At 43.2% G+C, this 24,447-nt stretch overlaps 1 protein-coding gene across 8 annotated transcripts in view; it reads right to left on the bottom strand.

The window, feature by feature from the left end:
• sox5 (SRY-box transcription factor 5) overlaps positions 1-24,447 on the bottom strand; it is a 106,231-nt gene that overhangs the window by 55,093 nt on the left and 26,691 nt on the right. For 6 of the 8 annotated variants that reach the window (XM_042511195.2, XM_042511192.2, XM_042511198.2 and 3 more), the window contains exon 4: positions 1,530-1,616. The exons of the other annotated variants lie outside the window; for them this stretch is intronic. In XM_042511195.2, coding sequence (XP_042367129.1) covers positions 1,530-1,616 — 87 coding nt within the window. The remainder of the gene's footprint in view (positions 1-1,529; positions 1,617-24,447) is intronic. 8 annotated transcript variants of the gene reach the window in all.

The raw sequence follows: 24,447 nt of genomic DNA, 5'->3' as shown, positions 1-24,447 counted from the left end.
CAAGATATTACATCGAAATTATTTTGTTTAAAATAATCATTTTTTTAAAAATAATTTCTGGTAGATTTTAGGATTTAGGATTTTTTGTGCCCTCAAAAAGACATTGGAGGTACATCTTTTTAAAGATGGGGTAGGTAGTTTAATTATGGTGTCATTGGGTAAGAATCCCAATATAAACTTTGAGCATACTGACTTCTGTACCTCTTCTTGGCTTTGTTTTTAGGTTTGATTGTGATTGGCCAACAACTCCCTAAATGGAAGCTGCTGGCCAATCACAGGTCATTTCAGAGAGAGAGCATTCCTTCTGGCTGTTCAGCAGGTATGTGTGCACGTTCCTCTGATTCAATGGTGCAGAACTGCCTAAACTGCAAAGCAACCCAAAACAGGAAGATGGACTCATCAAAAAGAGAGTCTCAAAGAGAGTCTCACAGTTAACAAAATAAAATCAGTATTAATATTGGTAAAGTTTATGTGTCTACATTAGCTAAAGCCTCAAATCACAGTGTGTCCTCTGCTTCACTCCAGGGTGGGCAGCAGCTGAAGATTAATTTAAACTCAGTGGCTGCAGCGACCTGAATCCACCCAGCATAAACCCCAGCTCCTAGGAAACCCAGACAGCCCAAACTCCCTGCTGGATCAGCAAACTTTCTGTTGCTGCTGTTACACAGGTTAGACTCAGCACTGCCATGGCCGTCTGCCTGCTCTCACACCCAGCACTGGCCAGTTTGCGCTGGCTAAATTTGAGCTGCTACAGCGTCCAACCACAGGTCAGTTTCTAAATCCGCTCTTCTCCCAGAGAAGCAGTCCACAGCAAGAGAAAGAGTGGGGCAAGGAGGCGCTGAGGGAATGAGCTGCCTTCAACCAGCCCGTTCTCATTCCAAACTCTTTAAATAGCTTCGCTCTGTCAGTGCCTTTGGCGTAAGTGCGCAAAGCCAAAAGGCACCTTTCACATTCACATGGAAGGCCGCCGGATCAGCTGAGAACATGGCCGGACAGAACCTGTCACGTGACATGATACACATAAGAACAGGTCCTGGCAGTAACACTGCTGGAAATGACGTAATAAAAGGACCGCGAGGGCGCTTACAGGGTGGGTGGTAGGGGTCCGGTGTAGGCTTCACATCTGAATGCGATGCTTTTTTCTACACCTTACCATTTGCCTTCTTGCCCTAAACCTAACCTTGTGTGCTGTTGTTGCATTTGCTGTTGCTGGCTAAAGGCAACCACATGCCACATCATCCCACCATGTGCATATGTTTACATCATGGTAGTGGCGTTCTGGAGCATTAACAACAGACGCAGAGAGAGACTTAACTTGTAAAATGCAGACGTGGAAGTCCACTGACTAGCTCGTCTGGTGGGAGGGGCTTAGGACAGAGAGGGGAGAGCTGCAGGAGGAAGGCGTGTTTTCAATTCTGACGATTTGTTTATCTGTTTCAGAGTTCTGCCTACCCCAGCTTTAAGTTTAAATGGTTAATTTAATCCAGCTCACTTAAGTTTAGTTCTGTCATTACTTGGTTGTACCATACCTTTAATTTCTCCGATGTGCCCTGAGCCCATGGCCAAAAGTTTATCCTTCCAGTCCTTTGACAACAGCCTCTCAATGCTGGGGGCCTCTGTTTAGGGGGGGAGGGGGGGGGCAGAGGAAAGAGAGAGAGAGGGATTCAGTTGGCTGGCCAACATGACAATAAAGCTCATTTAAAGTCCATTTGCTGTAATAAAGGCAGCGGCAGCTCAGCCTAATGGCCGCATCAGCAGGAGAGAGAGGGAGAGAGAGGGAGAGAAAGGTGGAAAGGGAGAAGCTGATAATCGAAAGAGAGGAAATCTGAAGAACAAAAACAAGTGAGCAAAAGGGAGAGAGCGAGAGAGGCAACGCAAGATAAAGAGAGAGACAAGTGGAGGAGAGAGGGAGAGAAAGAGAGAGGCTTTTTCCCTCTCACCTGCTGCTAGAGAATCATTAGCCCTGTGGGCCCTGAGACAAAGAGGGCCTTAATGCACCCGCCACAATGGACACATTATCAGCTAGCGCTTTGTTTTCAACACACACTCCACAGACCCTTACACACACTAACCCCCCTGCGCAAACACACACATGTGCGCACACACACCAGCAGAATCACTAATTACACTCAAACTATGGTCACACTCACACACGCATGTACGCGCACACACAGTGGGGGAAATGGAAATGTCACACAAGAGAGCAAACACATGCAGAGATTCAACCCTACATGTGTGCACATATATGCGCTAATAGCAAACACACACATGCATGTGCACATACAGACATGCTGCCATCAACCCAGTCACCCTGTTGACTGTTATTGATGTGAACAAAGGGGAGCGAGGGACATGATGAGACAAAGGGAGACTGAAAGTGTGAAGCAAGAGGGTGAGTGAGAGAGTAGTCTATTTACTGGGAGCCATCTGCACTTGGGATGCGAGGCCTTGCGAAGGAAAGAGGTTTTACACTTTGAGTGGGGAGATTAACCCTATCAGCCAACGCAAACACACACACTTGAATGCACAAACACCCGCAAAACACACAGACACATGCATGCACTTGAATGCACCCACACTGTATATATAGCTACACACACAGACGTATACACGCCGGCAACTGCTGATGGTAGTCGAAAAGTTTGTTTGTCCCCGGATTATTTTTTTCCTAATAATGACTGATTTAAGAAAAAAAAAGTCTTAATCTCACTGGTATAAGACATCTTGCCTGCAACGACAAACACACACACACACACACACACACACACACACACACTAATGCTTTCCACAGTGAGAGACATGTCCGGTGTGTTGAGCTGAACGGCTTAGCACTTTTTCTCCCTTAAGTGAGACATGAGCGCACACACATAGCCGCCACACTCCACAAAATCAAAGTACTTTTACCCATCATCCAAACACATACAAACAGCAGCGCTTTGCCCAAACTTCTTTCTTTCCTCTTCATCCCTGTATTTTTTCCTGTCTGCGATGGAGTGAATGCAGCGAGATGAGGATGAGCAACCACCTGGAGATTTCCAGGATTTAAAATGACACATGATCACAAGCAAACAAGGACGTATGCGAGAGAGTGGAGACATACAAGCTCTGCTCAGACGCACACACACACACATACACAGCACCGCAGCGTGTCCTACATACTGTACCTCAATTTGTGTGTGTGTCTGTGAGTGTGTGCATCCCCAGAGGCCTGAATCAGGTCCTTTCCTCTGGCTGCAGAGCACTCACGCTCTGTTGATTACAATGGGCACACATTCGCCAACACAAGTAGATGAACACTGAACTTCGAGGCTGTCTCACTCCTTCTGTGCGTCATCTCTCACTCTTTTCAAATCCCTCCACCGTCCTTGGACTCTGACTGGTGTGTCCTTGCAATGCTGCCACTCAGCCAGTTAGTCAGTTTCAGTGCTGCGTCCCCTGATGCGCCCTAGTGCTTTCTGTCAAAAGCCACCATAGCCTTCAGGGACTAGGTTAGCAGTGGGGTGGAGGTGGGAGGACGACTGACGGGGAATCGGTTGCAAAAACAGGGAGGACGGAAAGACACACGTGTAGAGAGGAAGACAGAGTAGAAGAAAGGGTGTGCTCCTGTGCCCCCCCCCCCACCATGCAATGACAGCTGTCTCGCCATCACCCCAACAGGTGCTATTAGCCCCTGGCGCTCCCCCTCTCTCCCCCTTTCTCTCTGTCTCTCACTCTCATCTCTCCCTCCAGCCCCCTCTCCCTCAACAATGACAGAGGCTTTTAAGCCAAAGAGCTTTGACAAGTGAGAGGGAACAACAAATGGCAGTGTCGCCTGTTCTCTTTCCATTGCACTCCCTCTCTGTCTCCATCTCCTAGTTATTATTTTTATTTATTAACAGGGCTGCAGTTATTGTCCCCAGTGACAGGCCGGGGCCACTTTAACTATTAATAAAAGCCAAGAGGCTCTTTCATTGTGCAGCGGATGGCAAAATGGGAGGAAATGGGCAAGAGGAGTGGAGGAGAGAAAAGAGGAGAGGAGAAGAAGAGTTGGCATGCTGCAGCTTTTAGTGAGATGTTGATTGATGTGGTGAACACGATGAGAAATGAACCCTCACTGTCACCCACGATAAACACACAAACTTGTGCATCATTTTAAAAGGTGTGTTTGGACATCCTGGAACCGTGACCTCACAAAAATGTCCCGTATTAGCTTCTAATCCTGGATGTTTGGGCATTAGTTGTTGCATTAGAATACTTCAAACTGCCAAGTGCATTTCCTTGTTTTGATCTTTCTATAAGATCGTGAAATATTGCCGCCATTACCTGACAATGCACAACAATAACAACCCGCCCGATGCAAATCAACTCTTGAAAGACTTCTTTCCACTTCGCCCACATCTGAGGATTTAATCAGCCCAGCGGATGGAAATGCACCTGATTTTATGTGTGCAATATTTCATGAGTTCTTACAAAGTCTTCTTGACAGTTGGATGGAAACACAGCAAGTGTCTACTACTGCCAATTAAGGCCAAAAATCACATAATAAAGGAGGACAGCACAACACTTTCCATGAAAATCAGAGTAGCTACTCCCTGTTCTTCTGACATATAGGACGTGTGTGTGTGTGTGTTCTGTGAAGTAAGCGGGTGGAGTTTGGTGCCCACGCAGGGGTGTGGGCCGCATATTTTGCAGGGTGGGGTGTTGGGAGCTGAGGGTGAGGGACCCGTCTGCCCCTAGACAAAAATGAAGGGGAGAGAGTGAGTGGATGTGTGAGGCGAACAGAGCGGTAAAGGTCATGTTAAAACCCCTTAAATTCTGTTTCCCCGTCAAGCAGCTTTAAGGTTTGGAAAATTTTACTTACTCTACACATTTTTATTCTGTATCAACTTGTTCCAGCTCCTTATTAAATCTATATGATGTTTACACTGGTTGAAATATAAAAGTTAATATTAATGTCTTTGTGACATTAATGGGACACTGGAAACTTTCAAAAATCTTCCTTCCTTGTATTGACTGAACGTACAACGGTTTTTTTCCAAGTGTATTAATTCATCCGAGGGTGACGTTCCCAGTCCAATCCCACACGGCGGCGCGAGGGATTCTGGGAAAAGCAGAGGGGGGAAAACGCTGACAATAACTCTGGAATCGTCGGCTATTATCTTGGCTCATTGGCTCAAACGGAGTCAAGCTGCTGCCCTGCAGCCGAGCCAAAACAACCCCGTCCACCTGCCGAGAGAGGGAGAGAGAAACTGTGTGTGTGTGTGTGTGCATGTGTGTGCATGTGTGTGTGTGTGTGTGTGTGTGTGTGTGTGTGTGTGTGTGTGTGTGTGTGTGTGTGTGTGTGTATGCGCATGCGTGCGCGTGAGCATGAGCCCCCATCCGGCTTTTGGATCCACAGTGAGCTTTTGGTTCAGAAGCTGCTGGAGAGAGAAGGAGAGAGAGAGATGGGAGGAGACTCAACTTCAGTCCAGCTCGCCCCAACCAACCTCACAAACAATACCTCTCTCTCTCTCTCTCTCTCTCTTTCTATTTTTCACTCAGACGTTTTGCCCTGAGTCACCACAAGCGGCCAGCTCTATTTTTCCTATTATCTCATATTTGTGAAGCCTGGAGACCTTTAGAGGAAAAGGGAGGGAGTGATGGTGAGGGGGAGGAGGAGGAGGAAGAGGGGGGTTTATGGAAAGAGCGAGAGCGCGAGAGAGAGAGAGAGAGAGAAAGAGAGAGAGAGCCCGGGCCCTCGGGTGCACAACAAAGGGACCTCTGTGCCAGCGCCAGGCCCAGCCGGGCTCAGAGGAGGGTGGAGGATGAAGGAGGAGAACGAAGACGAAGAGGAGGAGGAGGAGGGCCCACAGGAAAGGGCCCTGGCTTGGGACCCGCGGCCGGCCCTTATATCCCGAAAAAACAGGCTCCACATTGACTTGGGCCTTGGCAGCCATGGGGCAGACTCCTGCTACTACCCCCCTTCCCCTCCTTTTCCTTCTCCGTTCTCCTCCTCCCTCCCAAACTGAGCAGGGGTCAGCATTGAATAAGCAATTATACAAGCACTGGTGGAGTTTGTCTGAGACTGCCACCCTGAACACTGAAGTATTGAGATGGAAGGAAGAAGTAACAGAGAGAGAGAGAGAGAGAGAGAGAGAGAGAGAGAGAGAGAGAGAGAGAGCAAGGAGGGATGTGTGGTGACTTCTGTGGGGAAAACACATTCGCTGGCAGCCACAGCAGAGACAGAGAGGGAACACTTACATGTGATCGGAAGATTAGATTATACGCTTGGTCAGTGGCCCTCGGCGTCAGATATCGGCGCACTGGGGCACCCGTTAGTGTGGTATGAGATGCATCAGGCGGCCAAAGTAAGAAGAGTGAAAAAGTTATGATGTTGTGGTGTTGAGGGAGTTGCGATGGATGGGTCAAACAAACTCAGGACTTTCACCCAGGAGACCACTTTTGTGTCAATCAAGTTATTTAACTAACAAGGTAATGTGCTAATATGTGTAGCAAAATACGCTAGCGCAAATGTCATGCGATGTTATACTACGTAAGTGAAAAATGTACTTATTTTCAGCAAAACTATGATGTTGGTTTTTTTTAAACCTAATCACATACTTTTGTTGCCCAAACTCTAGGAAGTACACCTAAAAGAAGTTTTTTACCTATGTTGTAAGGTTATTTTAAAAAGCCATCATATGCATTTAATGAGCAGAAACTGTACTTTTGCTTTTTACAGATTTCTTCTTAGTCATTAGTTCAAGGTCCAATGCATTATAAATAATCATATATTCAATCTTTTTCGAACGTTGGCAGAGAACACAAAGAAATAAAACATACTGCAAGAAAAAAAAACTGCACTTCAGAAAAAAAGCTCTGCGCCAGAAATTCATTGTATTTCAGAATGATATGAGAGCTTTTTTTTTTTTTTTTTTAAAAACCTGACAAATTCACTAGTCACTTGTGGTCCAGAATAGTCCCACAACCCACTTTTGGACCATGACCCACCACTTGAGAACCATTGTGCTAGAGGGCTACCTAGACTGTCATAGGGCCACTGACCAAGTAATGGTATATGACATAGGTATGTGCTGCCTAAACACCTTTAACAGACATGAATTATCGTTTTGTTGTGAACAACGACAAACTGAGGTCTGTCCACATTAATCTGAATCTCATAGATGCACTAATCAAAGTTTTTACTTTTAATCTGGGGCTGAAAACACACCCTAACATAGACTCACACTTATAAAGACATGCTTTATCCATACAACCCCAAGCTGTGCTATACAAACAACCAGTGTTAACACTTCACCTAACACAACAAACAGCCATGGTTTTAATGAATACTTGCTATAGTTTAAATAGGGAAAAAAATGTTTCTACATAAATAATATGAGTTAACTAAAGTCTTTCAGTAGTAAGATAGTAACTTTGACAGAACTGATCTTTAACGGAGATGTTCAAAGAAACTTCAGCAAAGAAAAAAGCAGAATTTGAAATACAACTGCTCACTTATTTACACCCTCTTGATACTGCAGCTTTTGCTTTTCAGTCTGGCTTATTCCCCCCCGCACTGAAGGCACCGACACACTCCATTACGAAATGATGATGTTGATATTTTGATGATCAATTCATGTCTGGTTGAGCTGGGCCATGTGTCTGGACACATTTTCATCGATTCCTTCTAAAGACGGTCCAATCGTTCCAAAGCGAAGGGGGCCGTGCCAAGATTACGGGCAGTCTCTTGTCAAAAAAAAAAAAAGAAAAAGAAAAAAAAACAGGGGCACTGTACTGCGGCTTGAGAGAGGAGAAAGAGATAGAGAGGGAGATGTATCAAAAAGCTTTTTGTCCAAGCCCACCTCGCACCACCACCTCCGCAAGGTTAGCTGCTAACAGTACCAATTACTGGCTTGTTGTTGGGGAGAACAGCGCTTGGCAACAGTTGCGCTGTGGCCGGGCCTCTGTGTAAACACTAAAATCCCTCTCCTCCTCCTCCTCCTCCTTACTTTCTAGCCCCTCCCAGTGCTCCCTGTCTCCCACTGAAGCAGAGGATCGCGAGTCAGAAAGAAATGTGCACATATATACTGTATGTGTGTCCCTGGTCGGTCTCAACGTCCACAGTGACTTTAATTCAGAAGCTGCTCCAACTTCAGTTATTAATAAACACCCAGACCACTAGGCAGGCTAAGGGGACACTCTTACACACACATACACAAACTGAAAGTATTTGGCACTCACTCACACAGAGAGCTACATGACATCAACTTCTGAGAGTTAAGAGACTGTTATTCACCGTGCAAAGTAAGTTAAGTTTTTGGGTGAAGCAACAAGGGACATATGGTCCCCCCCTAAAGTACTGTCACAATTGCAGACGCGTCTCTAAACACATTTTGGGGCGACACACCTGTTACAGAAAATCGCACACACACCATATCACTTGCCAAAACACCTAAAGGCTAACCGAAAAAAAGACGGCTTTATTTTTGTTTTTCAAGGAGATGAAGTTTTAGGGAAAAAAAGCTTTAAAAAAAGACAAATTAGCTTTTCTCTCTCTCATGTAAATAAGAGGCCACTGTGCTGCAAAAATATAAAAAGCAGAACTAACACAAAACAACAGATGCAGTGGTCCTTTTTTTTCCTTTCTAATATTAGGGATTGTATGGATGTATATAGCAGCATGTTTCCATTAAATGTGACGTTCTAAGAATAGGCCACAGCACATAAAGCGAACATTTACAAGGGTGTCAGTCAACAATTTAATAAATTGAAAATCCATTTATCTGAATACAGAGTTCTGCCCTTCACTCCACTGCCTTTCCCTAACAGATGGTGTTGTGGGTGCTTATGTCCAATTTGATTTGAACCAAACCCTCAGCCAATTTTTACACTGGCATGAAATCTCAGCGAGCCAGATCCACACACTGGCAGTCAGAAATAGCAGCGGAGAGGGCGCGACATTGTGAAAGAACGATGAAGGGCAAAATCTGGAGCGACATTCGAGAAAGTCGCAGAAAAACTTTCCTTGTTGTTTCATTTCGCTCGTGTGCTGTTTATTTTTTTTCTCTTTCTCCTCCCTCTTCTTCTTCTTCTCTCTCCCCTCCTCTGCATGTTGTTTTTGTGCCGAGCTGGAGAAATTAGCGATGCTATCTTAATGCAGTGTTTTTTGCAGGAGACAGAGAAACGCTCCTTTCACACACACACACACACACACACACACACACACACACACACACACACACACACACACACACACACACACACACACACACCATTTTCCCAATTGCCTCTGTGACCTCCATTATCATTAAATGGTGTTTGATAGCATCTAGACATTTGAATCCACTGCGGACTAATTCAGCTCAGCCCCTGATAGCCACTGCCACTGCACCTTATTAGGGACAAGCTATGGGACCCAACACAGATCCCATTTTCATTTTACTGCCTCATACTTTACAGACTGAAGAGACCAAGTGTCAACTGGGGTACTGATAACCACCACATACTGCCCGCTAATTGCCTGGTTAACAAACACAGCCTCACGAGAGACTTTTGAATAGATAATAGACGTTCACACGCAACAATGGGTCATGCTATATTTAAAACTGGATGTATTCACTGAGGATCCTCTGAAAAGCTGCTATGATGAGCCCTTGAATCTAACAGGTGAAAACCTAGTATCTCCTGAATGTAAACGGGGGTTCCCATACATTGTCAGGAACGTGCCAAAACTTTTCCATGACTTTCCAAGGATCCGTAATATCTTTTTCTTTCTTGCCCTACTTGCCCAGTGTTTTTTAAACATCAGATTCAAACTCTCTAATTTCAGCTAGCTGGCATACAGTGGAATGGGAGAGGGAACGCAGGGAGAAAATGAAGAAACATATATGATGGTAAAAAGAAACCATTGTGTTACATCACGTTGCATTTGGTGACAGCTTAAGAACATTGCATAACATGGAATATTATCTGTGGAAAATTATTGCAACATTTCATCAAATGCTGGAAAATACCATGACTTTTCCAAAACTTTTACTGATTTTTACTAATTCCACAACTCTTTCAGGCCTGTGAAATATAATTGGGAAATTCTAGAACTTTTCTAGATTTTGCATGACTGTAGAAACAGTGTTCAAAGTTTTTGTTTTTATTTTTAAAAAGAGATTTTTTTTTTACTTTCAGCAGGGTTCTCACATATTTTCATGGACTAAATTTCAAAATCTCAAAATGACTTTTTAAGGAACCACAAAACGTTTTTTGTCACCATATCAGATTCATATTCTCTTCACACAGAATTTCAGCTAGCTGGCATACATGGCAGGAGAGACGGGACGTGCAGAGGAAACGAAGAAACATGCATGATGGTAAACAAAATGTCACACACTGACGCATATTAGAGCTTTGTTTTGTTGCAAAGAGTTCTAAAAATGTTATTACACACTACAAAATTTCATGATTTTTTTCCCAAACCTTCATTTTTTACTAATTACATACTTTTCCAAGTTTTCCATGACCGTGAGACCCCTGTGTAATGTAAAAAATGCATCTTTTTATTATAAGAAAGGTTCCAAAAAAAGGTAATCGACAAAATTTCCAATTTATCAAAACATTATGTCATGTCGACAGTCACAGAAAATAAATGTGCCCTTTTGTTACATTACGTGGAAGGTCATCCAGGGAAAATTACTCTTACAGTTTCATCAGATGATTATTACACATGATCTGATATGTTTTTAAACTGTTTCATAAGCCCAAAAGGTCAAAGAGTTTCATAGGTTAATAGAGCTGCATGATGTAATCTACCAACTAAAGCATGAAAATCACTTATATTAAGTTTTCAGCAACAATTTCTATGCAACTCACAGATCAAAATGTAATTTACGGACTTTCGAAATCTTAAGTTTCATGGGAAAAAAATCAGATTCATATCACTGACCTTTTAAACAATAAGACAAGCCAATTTTTTTTATATAAATCACGCAAAAAATAATAAAACCCTGCAAATTCTACTTCCTCAAATTGATGTCAGAGTGAGGAGAGGGTTAAATACTCAGGGCCGGCACTCTTTTAATGCACGCACATCTCTCCCTGTCAAAAGCATCCTGTTGAAGTAGGCCAAGGCGTGTGTATCGGTGTGTATGTGTGTGTGTGTGTGTGCGTGTGTGTAAGTGTGTCGTACACAGTGGCTCGGGCTGCTGTAATGGAAAATGACACTTGCAATCTGTCTCGTGGCAATAACCCCTCTTCAGTGCTCTTGTCTCCACTCCACGCATACACACACACATGCACAAGCACACACTCAATGTCTCTGTCACCGCAGCAGCCCCCGGGCCGTCCTTGTCACTGCACAGCTTTATTGCATCACTTTAACGTGACAACAAAAGAAGACATTGTGTATTGGGCCTGCTGTGTATAGGAGGGGAACGGACCCACGCATTAACTACGCGAGAGACAGACGGAGAGCACACACACACACACACACACCCACAGAGTGCCGCGTTTTCTCTTGTGAGTCGTGACATTTTTCGTCTGCCTGTCAAAGCAATGACAGAGAGACAGACAGAACAGCAAGACACTCCTGACACACTAATGTTGCTTTGCATGTTAGAAGCCTATTCAAACAAGGCTGAGCTGTGACTTTAACCTCCACTGCACTTGTGTGTGTGTGTGTGTGTGCACACGCATGTGTGTCTGTGCATGTGAGACTGATGGGTAAAGACTGTTATTTCTGATGCTATCATAGTTTTGGCCCTGTGTTGGCTGCTTGATTGACAGTTGGCTTGGCTTTAGAGTGGCTTTACTTTGCCGGACGGCGGAGGCGGGACCCGCCTATTCCAGTTAACGCGGACGCTGTTGACAAGCACAAACAGACGCACACGCACACACTTCTCCCTCTGTTTATGTGTCTGTTTGAGTCTTGATATCCGTCTCTGTCTCTTTCTGTCTTTCTTCTCTATGTGTGAATGTTTCTTCCATCTGCGATCGGCCCGAGACAGAGCGCGTTGTAAAGCCTTAAGAATAGCCCACATTGTCCTGGGTGCTGCTCAAAGACAGGGCGACAGACATGTGAGAACCATTAGACCAATGGCAACAACAGTCCAAACAGCACTGGAATGCTCTGCTGACTAGCATGTGTGTGTTTCTCTGTGTGTGTGTGTGTGTGTGTGTGTGTGTGTGTGTGTGTGCCTGACCTGTTGGAGCCTTAAGAGTCACTATGCTCCAATTATTTGCTCATGTTGACGTCTCCCCCCTGTAAATCTTTTCCTACTCCCCAATTTTCCTGGCAAGATCATCGTCGTTTGATTGGTTGATGAGATTTGCCTCGTCAATAACGGCAGATGCTGCTGGTTGGGTCACATTTAGATTACTTAACCATCTGTGGCTAACAAATAGGAGCTCAAATTAAATGACAATACCAGAGTTGGTGTAATAATGATATTTACGTGAATTTAAACTTTTTTCTCTTAAATTCAACTTTTTTTTATCGTATTACAAACCAGAGATGTAGGGATTGAAAGAAGTGGGCATTTGGGAGGCAGGCAGCATCTAATGAAAGATGCCATTGAAGTTGTATAATAAAAAATGTAGTTTTTTTCACCACTGGGGACTAAAAGCTACTTCAGTTTGTGTTCCTTATTAATCCCACCTTTTACTACACGTTCGTTCTAAGATTGCAGTTGTGTTAATATTTAAAAAAGCAGACTGAGGGACGCAATTTCACCTCCTTCAAAGGTGCATGGAAAATATGTCAAAGGGGGCGAAACTCCAGCAATACTTGTAATATGTAGAGCAATTTTATTGCAAGACCAACATGTTTTGGCTTGTGATCTTCACTGGGTTCTTCCTGGATGCTTGTTCTAAATATTACAAGTATTGCTGGAGTTTTGACCCCTTTTGACTTTGGTGAGCGTTGTCATTTAACACATGCACTGTTCACTGTGTCAAAAGAGTGGTGCAGGGAACAGCGTTTAAGCACTCTTAGTTCCCCGTCTTTAAGTTATTTTGTAATTGTATTTGATTTTTTGCTTTATAGGACAGCTTGGGTGTGAAAGAGGGAGACAGAGTATGACTTTCAGCAAAGAGCAGCAGGTTGGAGTCAAATCCTAAACATCGATTATAGACTTTATTTACTAAATATAGTCTATCTTAACCCTCTGAAATTTCTATCATTTAGAAAAGTCTTAATCATTCTGAGACCGTTTGTCGGTTGTCTTACTTTTCTCGCCGGTGAAAGCTGCCGGCTGTCCCGTTCAGAGGGATGTCTCTGATGCATCGTAGCTCTTTCAGGAGCCTCAGAATCCAGTCTGGGAATTCGGGTGTTTTTACGGGACCTTGTTCAATAAATACATGATGATGATAGATCCGATATTGTGTGTCTTCCGTCCATATTTTATCCATATTTCGACGATAAAAGTACAGTAGCGTCGATGCTAAACGCCATATTGGTTTCCCATAGTTCCTTTGGAGAGAGGTCAGAGGTTTGTTTTGGTCTTGTCGTCCAATCGGAAGATCGACCAACGCTCTGTATCCGCTTACGTCATGTGGAGCAAACTACACTGTGATTGGCCTAATCCGACTGTATCTATCGCTCTGTGTTATTGGTAGCGCCTCATGCATTAGAATAAACCCCAATAATATTACGAATGAGACGAGGGTAAATCAGGAGACAGTCTAGCAGCAGGGCCTCATATGGATGTAAACTCTGTGTTGACTGCAGACAGAGCAGGCAGGAGAATCAGGCCCCTCTCTGAAGTGTCAGGAGTGTGTAGTGGCCCTCTGCAGCATCACAGATAGGAGCTGCTTTGCAGAATAGCACAGATAATGGGATACACAAACACAACTACAAAAACAAACAAACAAACAAAAAAACAAAAACAATGGGGCTTTTTTTGGAAAAGTGTGTCCATTTTTTGAACTAACATAATGACTGTTTATTTTTTCACTTTCTGATTCCCAACACTTGGGAGAAAGGTTTTCTACAACAAAAAAGCTTGTAAATAATAAAACCTCCATAATTTCATACACACTTTGCTTACATAACATAATATGCCACTGGCAAAACAGACTAGATCCTGAAATTACACCTCCTTTATTTTGAATTGGAAATCGGTTTTGAATCAAGAATTGATTCTAAATCGAATCGCGACCCCCAAGAATCAAAATCGAATCGAATCATGAGATACTGAAAGATTCACACCCCTATCATTAACTGTTTTCTTTTGACGTTTAAGCATATGTGTAGTATTTACCACAATAATCCAAAATCGAATGGAATGATACCACCAGGTTGTTATCGAGGAGACCAGGGCAACACTAACTTTCTGTCTGACCAACAAAAAAAAGCTCATCCCTGCAGCACTTTATGTCAACCCCCTTTGAGACAAACTTTGTCTGATTGTTAACTTTTTTTCTATAACAAATTATGACTATCAGAAATTCTCTTAGCATGCCCACTTATTGGTAGATTCAGGACTAATATGGCTTTAAATCACTGAAGAGATGACAAATGTAGATCAATGTACAGAGATTCAAACTTGATATACTTAAAGTCTAAATTTGATTGGCATATCTACCAAAACACTTATTAAAAATATAATCGTGTACACAGCATGTAATGAACCATTAGGATGTTTATCAAATCAGTCCTGTGGTTATCAGATTATTCGTATCTTTACCAGTATGAGTTAACTGTGTCAGTTCAATTACACTTACATTATTGATAAATTTCCTACACTCTTTGGCGTTTATTCCTCCCAGACGCAGCTCCTTGCATCAGTGCTTCTTTTCCTCCTGAACATTCCTGTCTGTGTTTGACCCCCCCTCCACCATTCCTCTGACAAAACACCCATGACTCTTTGAGTGGGCTAATTGTCATAACAACGTTTGGCTCAGAGGAGACTGGAGACTACAGTCGGGTATGATAACCTTGGCCATAACCTCGTTAGTGTAATTAAACTAACCAAAAAAAACGGACGAGGAGGGCGTGAGCTAAACTGGGGCACAGTCCAGTTCGGTTTAGTGGTCTAGAAAACCTTGTGTCTGCCCGTGTTTTCACAAAGTAAACTGATACCGGGGGGCAGGGAGAGCCAGACAGAGGGCTCAATGTTAGAGTGCGTTGGGTGTGTGTGCTTTTGGGGTGTAGGAGTGTGTCAGAAAAACCGACATGACCGAGCAAACAAGTGTCCAGTGTCTCAGCGTGGACAGCTCCTTGAACGAGCATCACAAGACTGTCTAGTGTGAAGCTTGCAAACAAACATGAGTACAGTACATGAGTTCAATTTGTGAGAAAGAGGGAGGGAGTGAGAGAGAGATAGAAAGAGAGAGAGAGAGAGAGATAAAGATAGATCAAAAATCTGCCAGAAAGAAAAAATTGATTGTGGGATGTTTCTCTCGATACTTTGTGTCTATGAATGCGTTTTTGTATAAAATGGACCCAGATACCAGCATCAACGCTTTGAAGCCCACTACCCACCATATGACACACACACACACGCACACAGACGGACGGACAGGAACGCTCGCAACTCCACCCACGTCCAAGGGAGCCTTAAATAGCACTGTTACACACCTCTTACACACCGCTGATCATTGATATTCATAGTTAATCATCATTTTACTCACAAATTTCAATAACAAGGATTCTAAATTTAAGCAAGCAAAAGGGCTGTGAGCGTAGGACGAGAGTCTGTGCAACAAAAGCATCAGAAAATGGTAACGCACACAGAGACAAATCATAAATGTATAAGGTGAAAGTTTTATGGTAACTTTAACTCTTTGATAACTGAGCAAATTAACTTAATTCATTTCCCAAACATAGGAGAGCGAGAAACAACTTAACAGGAACTGGCCTTAAAAAATAGCAAGACATGTTCCAAGTAAACTACCCAAAAAAAAGGCAAAAAAAAAAAAAAAAAAGGAGAAAGAAAGGTGCAAAAAACAAACAAGAAAATGACCTTGAGAAAGTGCTAAAAATATATTTTTAGTAACATAATTTTAAAAAATATAAATAACAGAACTAAAAAAAATAGTTTTCTGGACTTTTTTTTACCCATTTTTTGACAATATCTAATTATCTTCCTAATTTTCAGATAATTTGCAGGACATTTCTTGCCAAGTTGTTTTGTTTTTGTATTTCTAAAAGAAATCAAACCAATGCTCTTGTGTTTCAGTGGTTTAAATGCTAGTGAAAGGCATCTTAATCCAGAATGAGAAAACTGATCCAGGTGTTACAGGGTCCAGGTGTAGCAAAATCAGGGATTTCTTTCTAAACATGTTCTAAATATTAGAAAGTATTATACCTTATACCTAAAAATACTATACTAATACCTAAAAGCCTTCTCAATGACGCACCTGAGCCATCTTTACCATCATCCCTCCCCAAATCTATAAAAACAAATAACGAGCAGCTACAAATCAACAGACTCTTGCTAGCAGCTAACTCAGCAGCGCAAAGCACAAACGTCCCCTGAGCTGAAGAGCGAGCCGCCGCACAGCAACAGTCTTGTTAGCAGCTTAACCAATAGCAAAGTAACATACACATCCTGAGCTGAAGAATGAGAGAGCCAGTGCTTGGTGAAAGAATCTCGTTCATCAGCTTACGTTTGCATAAAGCACACGCACAAAGCAGTGAGCAGAAACTGCCAGCGGCCAGGTAGCCAGTTTGGGTTAAAAGGCGACACTAATATATGATATAATATGAGCTTTCACGTTACTAGCAAACATAAAGCCCCCTGCGTCACAAGGAGGAGAATACTGCTCATTGTTTCATGATTTTGAAACCTCATTTTATGTATTTGTTGATTTTTTAACAATTTATATTTGGCCGGGTGGTTAATAACACATTTTTATGTGTTGTGCCAGACTCATTACACATATTTATTTTTGTTTTACTCAGACTTTAAAGTCAAGAAAAGAGGGATGAGTAATGTAGGAGACTCAGGTGTGTGTACGGATGGGCCAGGATGGATGTTTTGGAGAAAATAAAGGAACAACTGAGTTTTAGGAGGGTGGAAAGGTAGAAATCATGTGTCGCCTTAGGAATGGAGAGTTCCTCCAACGGGGCCAACCTAATACAAACAAGCCGTTTTGAAGGTTTACTTGCTGATTTCAGAAGCAAATCATTAAGAGAGAATGCTTAATTCCTACAATGAGGCCCTTTAAATGATGGGTTGTCTACTGCAACTCTAGGACTTTGTATTAATGATCACTGTAGTATCATGTCAAAACGTCCCTTTTAAACCCACTGACTGTGATGTTTTGGAGAGGCAACAGAAACACACACCTGGGTTACAGACAAGACTGGCGTATAGCAGCTGATTTGCTTTGTCGGTATTACAATGAGCCAAGAGGGCCCTGTATGTGTGTGTGTACATGCGCACGTCACCCTTTGTGTGTGCATGCTTTGCATCTGAGTGTGCGTATGTTTGGATGTTTGTGAGTGTGTGTGTGTATGTGTGTAGGTGACAGCTCCAGCCCCAAACTGACTGGCATCTGGCGGTGGCAGTTGTTTTAACAGCTGAGCTGACAGCATTAATCCGAACGCACCCAAATCAAAAGGAGACAACACCTGTTCACTGCTCCTGAGCCCAGCCGAGGAAGAGACGAGGGGGGGGAGGGAGGAGGAGGAGGAGGGAGAGAGACGGAGAGCGAAGTATGAATGGAGGCAGGGAGTGAAAGAGATGGAGGGGGAGTGATTAGAAGCAGGTGGAGAGAGTGACGGGGACAAAAGGAGGTAGGAGAAGAGGGATGGAGGGAAGGTAGCAGAGAGGACAGACAGGGTAAGGCAAGGATGGAGAGCAAGGGATGAGAGGGAGAAGAGAGAGAAGGATGAGGTAGGAGAAAAGGAGAAGCGGGGGGACGATGAGAGTGGGCACGCTGCCAGGCAACACACACACGGCACTCTTTCCCCTGAGCGAAGCGGAAAGGGGCAGTGGGCCAAACGAGGAGGGAGGGGTGAAAATAGAGAGAAGGGAGGGGTAGAGGTGAATGGATGGATAGAGGGATCCCACAGGGAGGGAGGACGGCTGGAGAGAGGAGGGATGAGGAGTGGTGGTGGGGTGGGGGGGCAGACAGACAGACGAAGAAGAACAGCAGCCATGTATCCAGAGGACAATCTGAGATGAGTGGCTGGTGATGGCTGCTCTGCTGGCGAAGGAAAAAGAGTGAAGGGGTGGGGGTGGAGAGAACGGGGATGCTTGTCTTCCAACATCTGGCTCAAATAAGGGCCGGGCCGCGCTGTGGGCTCAGGGTCGCAACCCCTGAGGCTGACAACACAGACGCCACCACTTCATCTGCAAGACCCGCCCTCTGACCAGCAAGCCAGGGGTTAATTAATATAGACCCTGTGGCTTCAGAAGCTGAAACCGTGACTGGCTCACAGAGCGGCTGAGTGAGTGGATGTCTGAGTAGCTGAGCGGCTGACTTCTTGGCAACTGTTGAAATGGCTTCCATTGCTCACTGACTAGCTGACATATTGAAAGACTGAGTAACTAGCTGACTGACTTGTTGCTCTCCGACTGACTGAAGTGATAAAGCTACACAACCACCTTGACATCTGTCATATAAGACGCAGCGGAAACGGTAAGGGTGGCCCGTGGGTGGTGATGACGTGGACCGCTGGAGAGTGTCCATTTGCTATCCCTGATGCATCACGGGTAGCTCCTCAGTCAGGTCACACAGGCTGGTGCTTTCGTCATCCCAAGCAAGGCGACATACTGTATATGAGTGTTTTTACTGCTGTGTGTGCAGACACTCAAACAAGTGGTGATACACACCAATCCCACGCCTCCACTCAGGCTGTTAAACCCCTTTTTTGCAACCGTGTCAGGCCTTAAATCCTGCGCTGGACACTGCTGACATGGGTGATAGGGGGCTCTGATGCTCTTACATGTGTGTTGAAGCTGAGATGTAAATTTGTGCTAAGGAGATTGTGCTACTTTGCACACAAGCCTATGGATTAAACGGAGGAAACCGGGGTGTAGCCTCTGTCACATGCAGTATGTAGCAGTTAGGGCACAGAGATGCGCAAACTCAGTCTCTTCAAGAACAGCCACAGCTAATAAGCTCAAATGTATAGCTTATTTACAGTCTATTTAAAGTACATTATAGCCTACAGTAAGCTTACATGCTGCCATGAAGGCACCATAAAATTGTAGATGTGCACCTATAATGTGGGACATGTTAATATAGGTCACATAAACACAAGCAAATGCATTCATATGTGTACTGCAGATGCATATACATGTTTGTATGCAATCTCACTTTTATCTGTTTGAATATTATCATCTTGCCTGGGATACCACTTTTATGTATTTGACCTGGTTAATTTGCTTAAAGTTTTTATTCCTATTGGTTTCTGGTTCGTCTGAGTATTGATTCATGAAACATTACATTACATTTACATTAACATGTAAAATATTGTTCAGTAATGCTTTATTTTCATCAAACGTTAGTCAAACGTTTTGTGTTGTTCTTGTATTTTCATTCCAATTAATTAATAACCTACACCCTTTTTCCTCCAAAAGTCGTGTTCATGGTTCTGCAGTTAAAAAGTATGCCTTTCTGTTTGTTTTTTTCTGGTGTGCCACATTTGACGTCACGGATAGGCCAGAAAACAGGTTAGTATACAGTAGACAGCAGCATGGAGGCCAGTGAAAATGTTATGCTGGTTACTTTTGTCTCTTACTTATTCAGTCTCTCTCAAACTCAGTCCTGATTAAATACTGAATGATGCTCGAGTGCTGCTTGGATGGATATGTAAGGTTTTTTTTGAGGCATAGTGTCACTGCATCACACCGGAAAGGGGGCTAAAGTTGGTAAGTTTACGTGAGTGTCATATTTTCATTATGGCTGTTTGGAGCCAATCGTAGCTGGAGCTGATAAATACCTGTGACTAATGCAGAGACATCTGACCAATGAGTGAATGCTGATTGTAACCTTTCCCACTGAATTTAAAAGCAGGATGTTAGAAGGTGTCAATGGGTTTTTTGTCGGGTAAAAAATGTGACTCTAGGGAGTCTTCATGTAAGTAAGTCAAAGTAAGAGTCACAGAAAGTCAGCTTAATACACAAAAGTGTGACATTTGACTGTCGGCAGGCACAAAATTCAAAACATAGGAATAATTTCAAATAATCAGTGAGTAATGAGTGAAGATTAACCTGGCTTTAGATGCTTTTCCCAAAGAGTAGTAACAGATTTAAAACTCAAGACAGTAAACTCAACTCTGACTACAATAACCTTGTCCTTTATCTCTTATTTTCTTTCAACTGGGACCAAATTCCATAGTTCTTTCCAGGGAACTTTCTAGGATACTGCAGGACTGTAAAATAAAGGGTTACATATAGCTATATTTAAGCCTTAAATACAAAACTACTGTATGAAAAAAAGGCAGATGGTATATAAAGTCATGAATGCCTAATTTATGAGCCACTTCCACCTGTTCTGCCTCTATATTCAAAGTAAACTTAGAAATGCCTCCATGCACACACACTATAACATTTAACAGAAATGTCTGGAAAGCTCACGGCAAAGTGACAAGTTTTTATATTTTGCTATGGCATCATGTCAAGATGAAAAGTCAAGCGTTTCATTCCAAAATCTGACATCCACCTACTCACAAAGTTACTGCTGGTATGTCAGTAAACTACTTAATGGAAGATTGGTGGAGTTATCTGCTAACTCAATGATTTTCTGTTAAGTAACATGTTTGAGGGTGCAATTGTTTGGCCTTTTGAAAACTGGTTCAACTCCAAGAAGCAATTCCTTTCCGCAGTGTTTCTCAGAGTGTTTTAAGTGCCTTCGATGGAAAGTTTGAAGATTTTTCTGCTGCATTTCATATCCTTTTGATAAAGTAATTGAGGGACAAAAGTCAGTGCACTTTACACAAAACTCATTCATCTTGCGGCCATTTTTTTTGCAGCATAAAAACATTCCTCGGTCTCACCATGGCAATGGGAGAAAAGACCCAAGAAAGGGAAATCGCAGAAATAGAAGAGAACACAACAACAGGGTGAGTTTATGAGAAAGCTGAAAAGATAAATCATGGATTCCACTGATTTGGTCATGGGACGTGGCGCTGAATAGAAGTGAATGGGTGGATGCCAAAACACTGAGGCCTGTCTAACATTTGGGTGTTGGTGACAGGACGCTTTTATGTGGTACAGTCTGACTCACACAAATACACACACAGACACCCAAACATATTCATATGACACACAGGAAATGCATATTACTAATGTGAAGAAATACACATAAATATCCACCCCTACCTGCTTCATCACCGGGTAACAACACAAGAACACACACATGCACTTACACACACTGTACTGCAGGACAGTCATATTGTGGGTAGGTCACAATAGCCAAGCTATGGAAGCTCTGGCTGATTCATGAACCTCAGGCCTTTGTCCTTAACTTAATACCACGCCGGGAGGCCAATAACACACACAGACACACACACACCATCAGGAGAACCACAGGACCCACTCTCCTCTCTCTAAGCCCCCTTTATGCTCATGTATCGGACAAAAGCTGGGGCACTGCTTTTCCCCCAAAACACACACACACACACACACACACGCACACACACACACACACACACGCACACGCACACGCACACTATTCATCTCCTTAATATCGCTCATCTGGATGGGGAAGAATGGTAAAAAGGAGTTTCATCCCACCGATTGTCTCGTGCAAGGCTGAGAGAGAGAATGCCACGTTGAAAAGCAGACTGCAAAACAATTCAATAAGAAAAGTGACTTGAATGCGCCTTTCATCAAGCCAACAATGGCCGGCCCCACAATAGGCCTCAGGTTCGCCCCATGACGTTGCCTGTTTCTCATGCCACAAAAGAAAAAAAAAAAGAAACACGAATTGACTCGATTTGAATTGTGAGCCATGTCCGTGATGATTTTGAAAGTTAACTGACACTTGAATAACTGGAAAGAGCAATAAATAAAAAAAACTGTTCTCTTCGATGAGCGACATGAAGCGTGAGCTCTTCGTCTGCTTCAAAGAGAGTTTTATATGTGCAAAAGGATTATCTCTTTCAATATTGTGATCTTTCTGCACAAAGAATCATGAAGATTTACTTTTTCTCTGCCAGGTCACAGGATAGGAGGCGCAGAATAAAAAAACAACACACGCAGTTCAAATCATCTTCACAAGGGTTTGAAAGCAGAGTAAGTCTCATAAGCATGATGTCAACTTCTCTTTAGCAAATGCTGACCATGAATTTAGAGCCCTTTAATTGGCGAACGGGAGGACAAAATCTTGCTTCATCTGGCTCGCCTGAACTTTCTTTTTCACCGTAGTGAATAAAAAAATCTCTCTTTCAACCTCCCCCTCTGGTTTGTTTCATTCGCCTTCCCTTTTCCCAGCGCGAGAAGAATGATCGCGACAAACAATGGCTGTGAGAGTCCTGCTGCACTTCATGTTAATTTATACAACTAACTAATTACCGACAAAGGGTGGAAATCACATAAAGACGTTCGCCCGCTCCCACGCTAGGGCTGTGAACCTGCTGCTGTGTGTGTGTGTTGCAGTCCACTAATTCCCCTTAGGCATCTGTGCCTAAAAGTCACAGGTCCATGTGATGACTTGGGTTTTATATGCCATTGTTGATGTTTATAGTGTGTGTGCATGTGTTTGACATAGCCCCCCAGATAGCGGAGCAGTGGAAGGATTAAGCGAAGTGAAGGAGGGGGGTGGACTCATGGACGGATAAACCAGAGACTGCCTCGATCCCTCCACTTCTCTGGCTCTTTTTACCCTTCTCTCTCTCTCTCTCCTTCTTGGCAGAATGTATCCGCCCTTCCCATTGTCACCCATTGGAGTGTACGGAGGCGTGAGGGAGCTCCGGCCACTGTGTGCTTGTGTGGCACAATGGCCTTGCCTAAGTGCTGTCCTATAAAATGCCTCAGTGCTCTCTAAAAGCAAGCCCTGGGTTCCCTCCCTGTCTTGAAAATAGATGAAGTGCTGTGCGTGCATGTGTGAGCATGTGTGTGTGTGACATCTGTCATTGAGTTGGCATTTTCAGTATGGAAACCAGTGCCTTGGAGCAGCGAGTACGCTCAGCTATAAAAACACCATTCTGGTTGACCTCAAGGTTGCCAGTGCGGCTATAAACCTGCAATATCGTGCGTGAGAGTGTGTGCGCAAAGGCTGTGCATGCATGAGTGCATCCCTTGTTTCCCTGCACGTGTGTTCAGGTCAAGGCTGCGTGGTATAGAGGGCAGGGTCTGACCCCAGAGCTGCACTGTGGCTCAGTAAAACAACAAGAATATTGCCATTTGGTGACCTGGATGACATCACTGCCAGGAGTGGTGACCAACAAAACCACACAATCAAGCTCAGTGCAAAATTATATACGACGCTAAGCTTTCTTTCTTGAGAATATGGCAATCATCATGTCAAATTGGATGTCAGTTTACAAGAAAGTGGGCAAATCAACTACTATTATCAATTACTTGTTTTTCTTACGGTGGGACATCTTAAAGGGCTAGTTTGTGGGATTTATGGGGATATGTTGGCAGAAATGGAATATATTTAATGAGTATATTTTTTGGTGTGCAATTACCTGAAAATAAGGATCTTGTGGTTTTGGATTACTCAGACGTTTATACCTACGTATGGCGTGGGTCCTCATTCAGGGAGATCTCCATGCTGCACCACCATGTTTCTACAGTATACTACAGACTTTAGATAGGACCATTTGTGTTTTCATGTTATCACGTCGGCCACTCTTGTTAGTAGCTCTTTCCCGTTTTAGCTAAACAGCATTGGAAAAACACTGATTTTTAATATGAAACTTCTTTTTTCAGTGTTTTTATAGGTTTTTTAATCACCTGGTCTACTTGTTTTGAAAAGGACGAGACCTCTGCGAATAATTCGGCTCCTGGTTAAAAAAAAAAAAAAAAAAAAAAAAAAGCTAATTAACGAAAACTGAAGGAATCCTAATTAGGAGCTCACACTTGGCAAAAAGGAGAAGTTTCAGCTGATTGCAATCTGGAATCCTCACTTCTGGATGCCACTAAATCCTAAACACTGCTGCTTTAATTGCTACAATCAGGTGTTATAGGAGATTAAATCTAAAATGTAGAAAACGGTGGTGGCATTACAGTGATACATTTTAAATTGTTGCTGAATCAATAAAATTTCTATCACAGGTTTTTTTCACAGGAAGTGAAGTGTTGACTCTGGTAGTCCAGAAAACTGAGGGATTTGGCCGCTGTACTTAAATAAAAAGCAAAAAAAATCTGTCATTTTCAGGAACAAAAATCTACTGAAAACTGGCAACACTGCACATAAAGTGATGGATGACTTACATCATTTAGGCCAAATGCAATGTTAAAAGGCTTATCCAGCTACAGATATATATACAGTCAGAGCACAATTCTAATGGAGGACTTGTTCACAGCAGACGTTACACATAAGAAAATAGAGAAAACATAAAAAGTCCCAAAGGCCACGGAGCAACAGTGACGG

This window comes from Plectropomus leopardus, chromosome 22, assembly GCF_026936395.1.
Source record: "Plectropomus leopardus strain MGB_pleo_1.0 chromosome 22, ASM2693639v1, whole genome shotgun sequence".
NCBI classification, from domain to species: domain Eukaryota; kingdom Metazoa; phylum Chordata; class Actinopteri; order Perciformes; family Serranidae; genus Plectropomus; species Plectropomus leopardus.
Note: the sequence above shows the minus strand (reverse complement) of the source record. Positions and strands in the feature narration are given on the sequence as shown.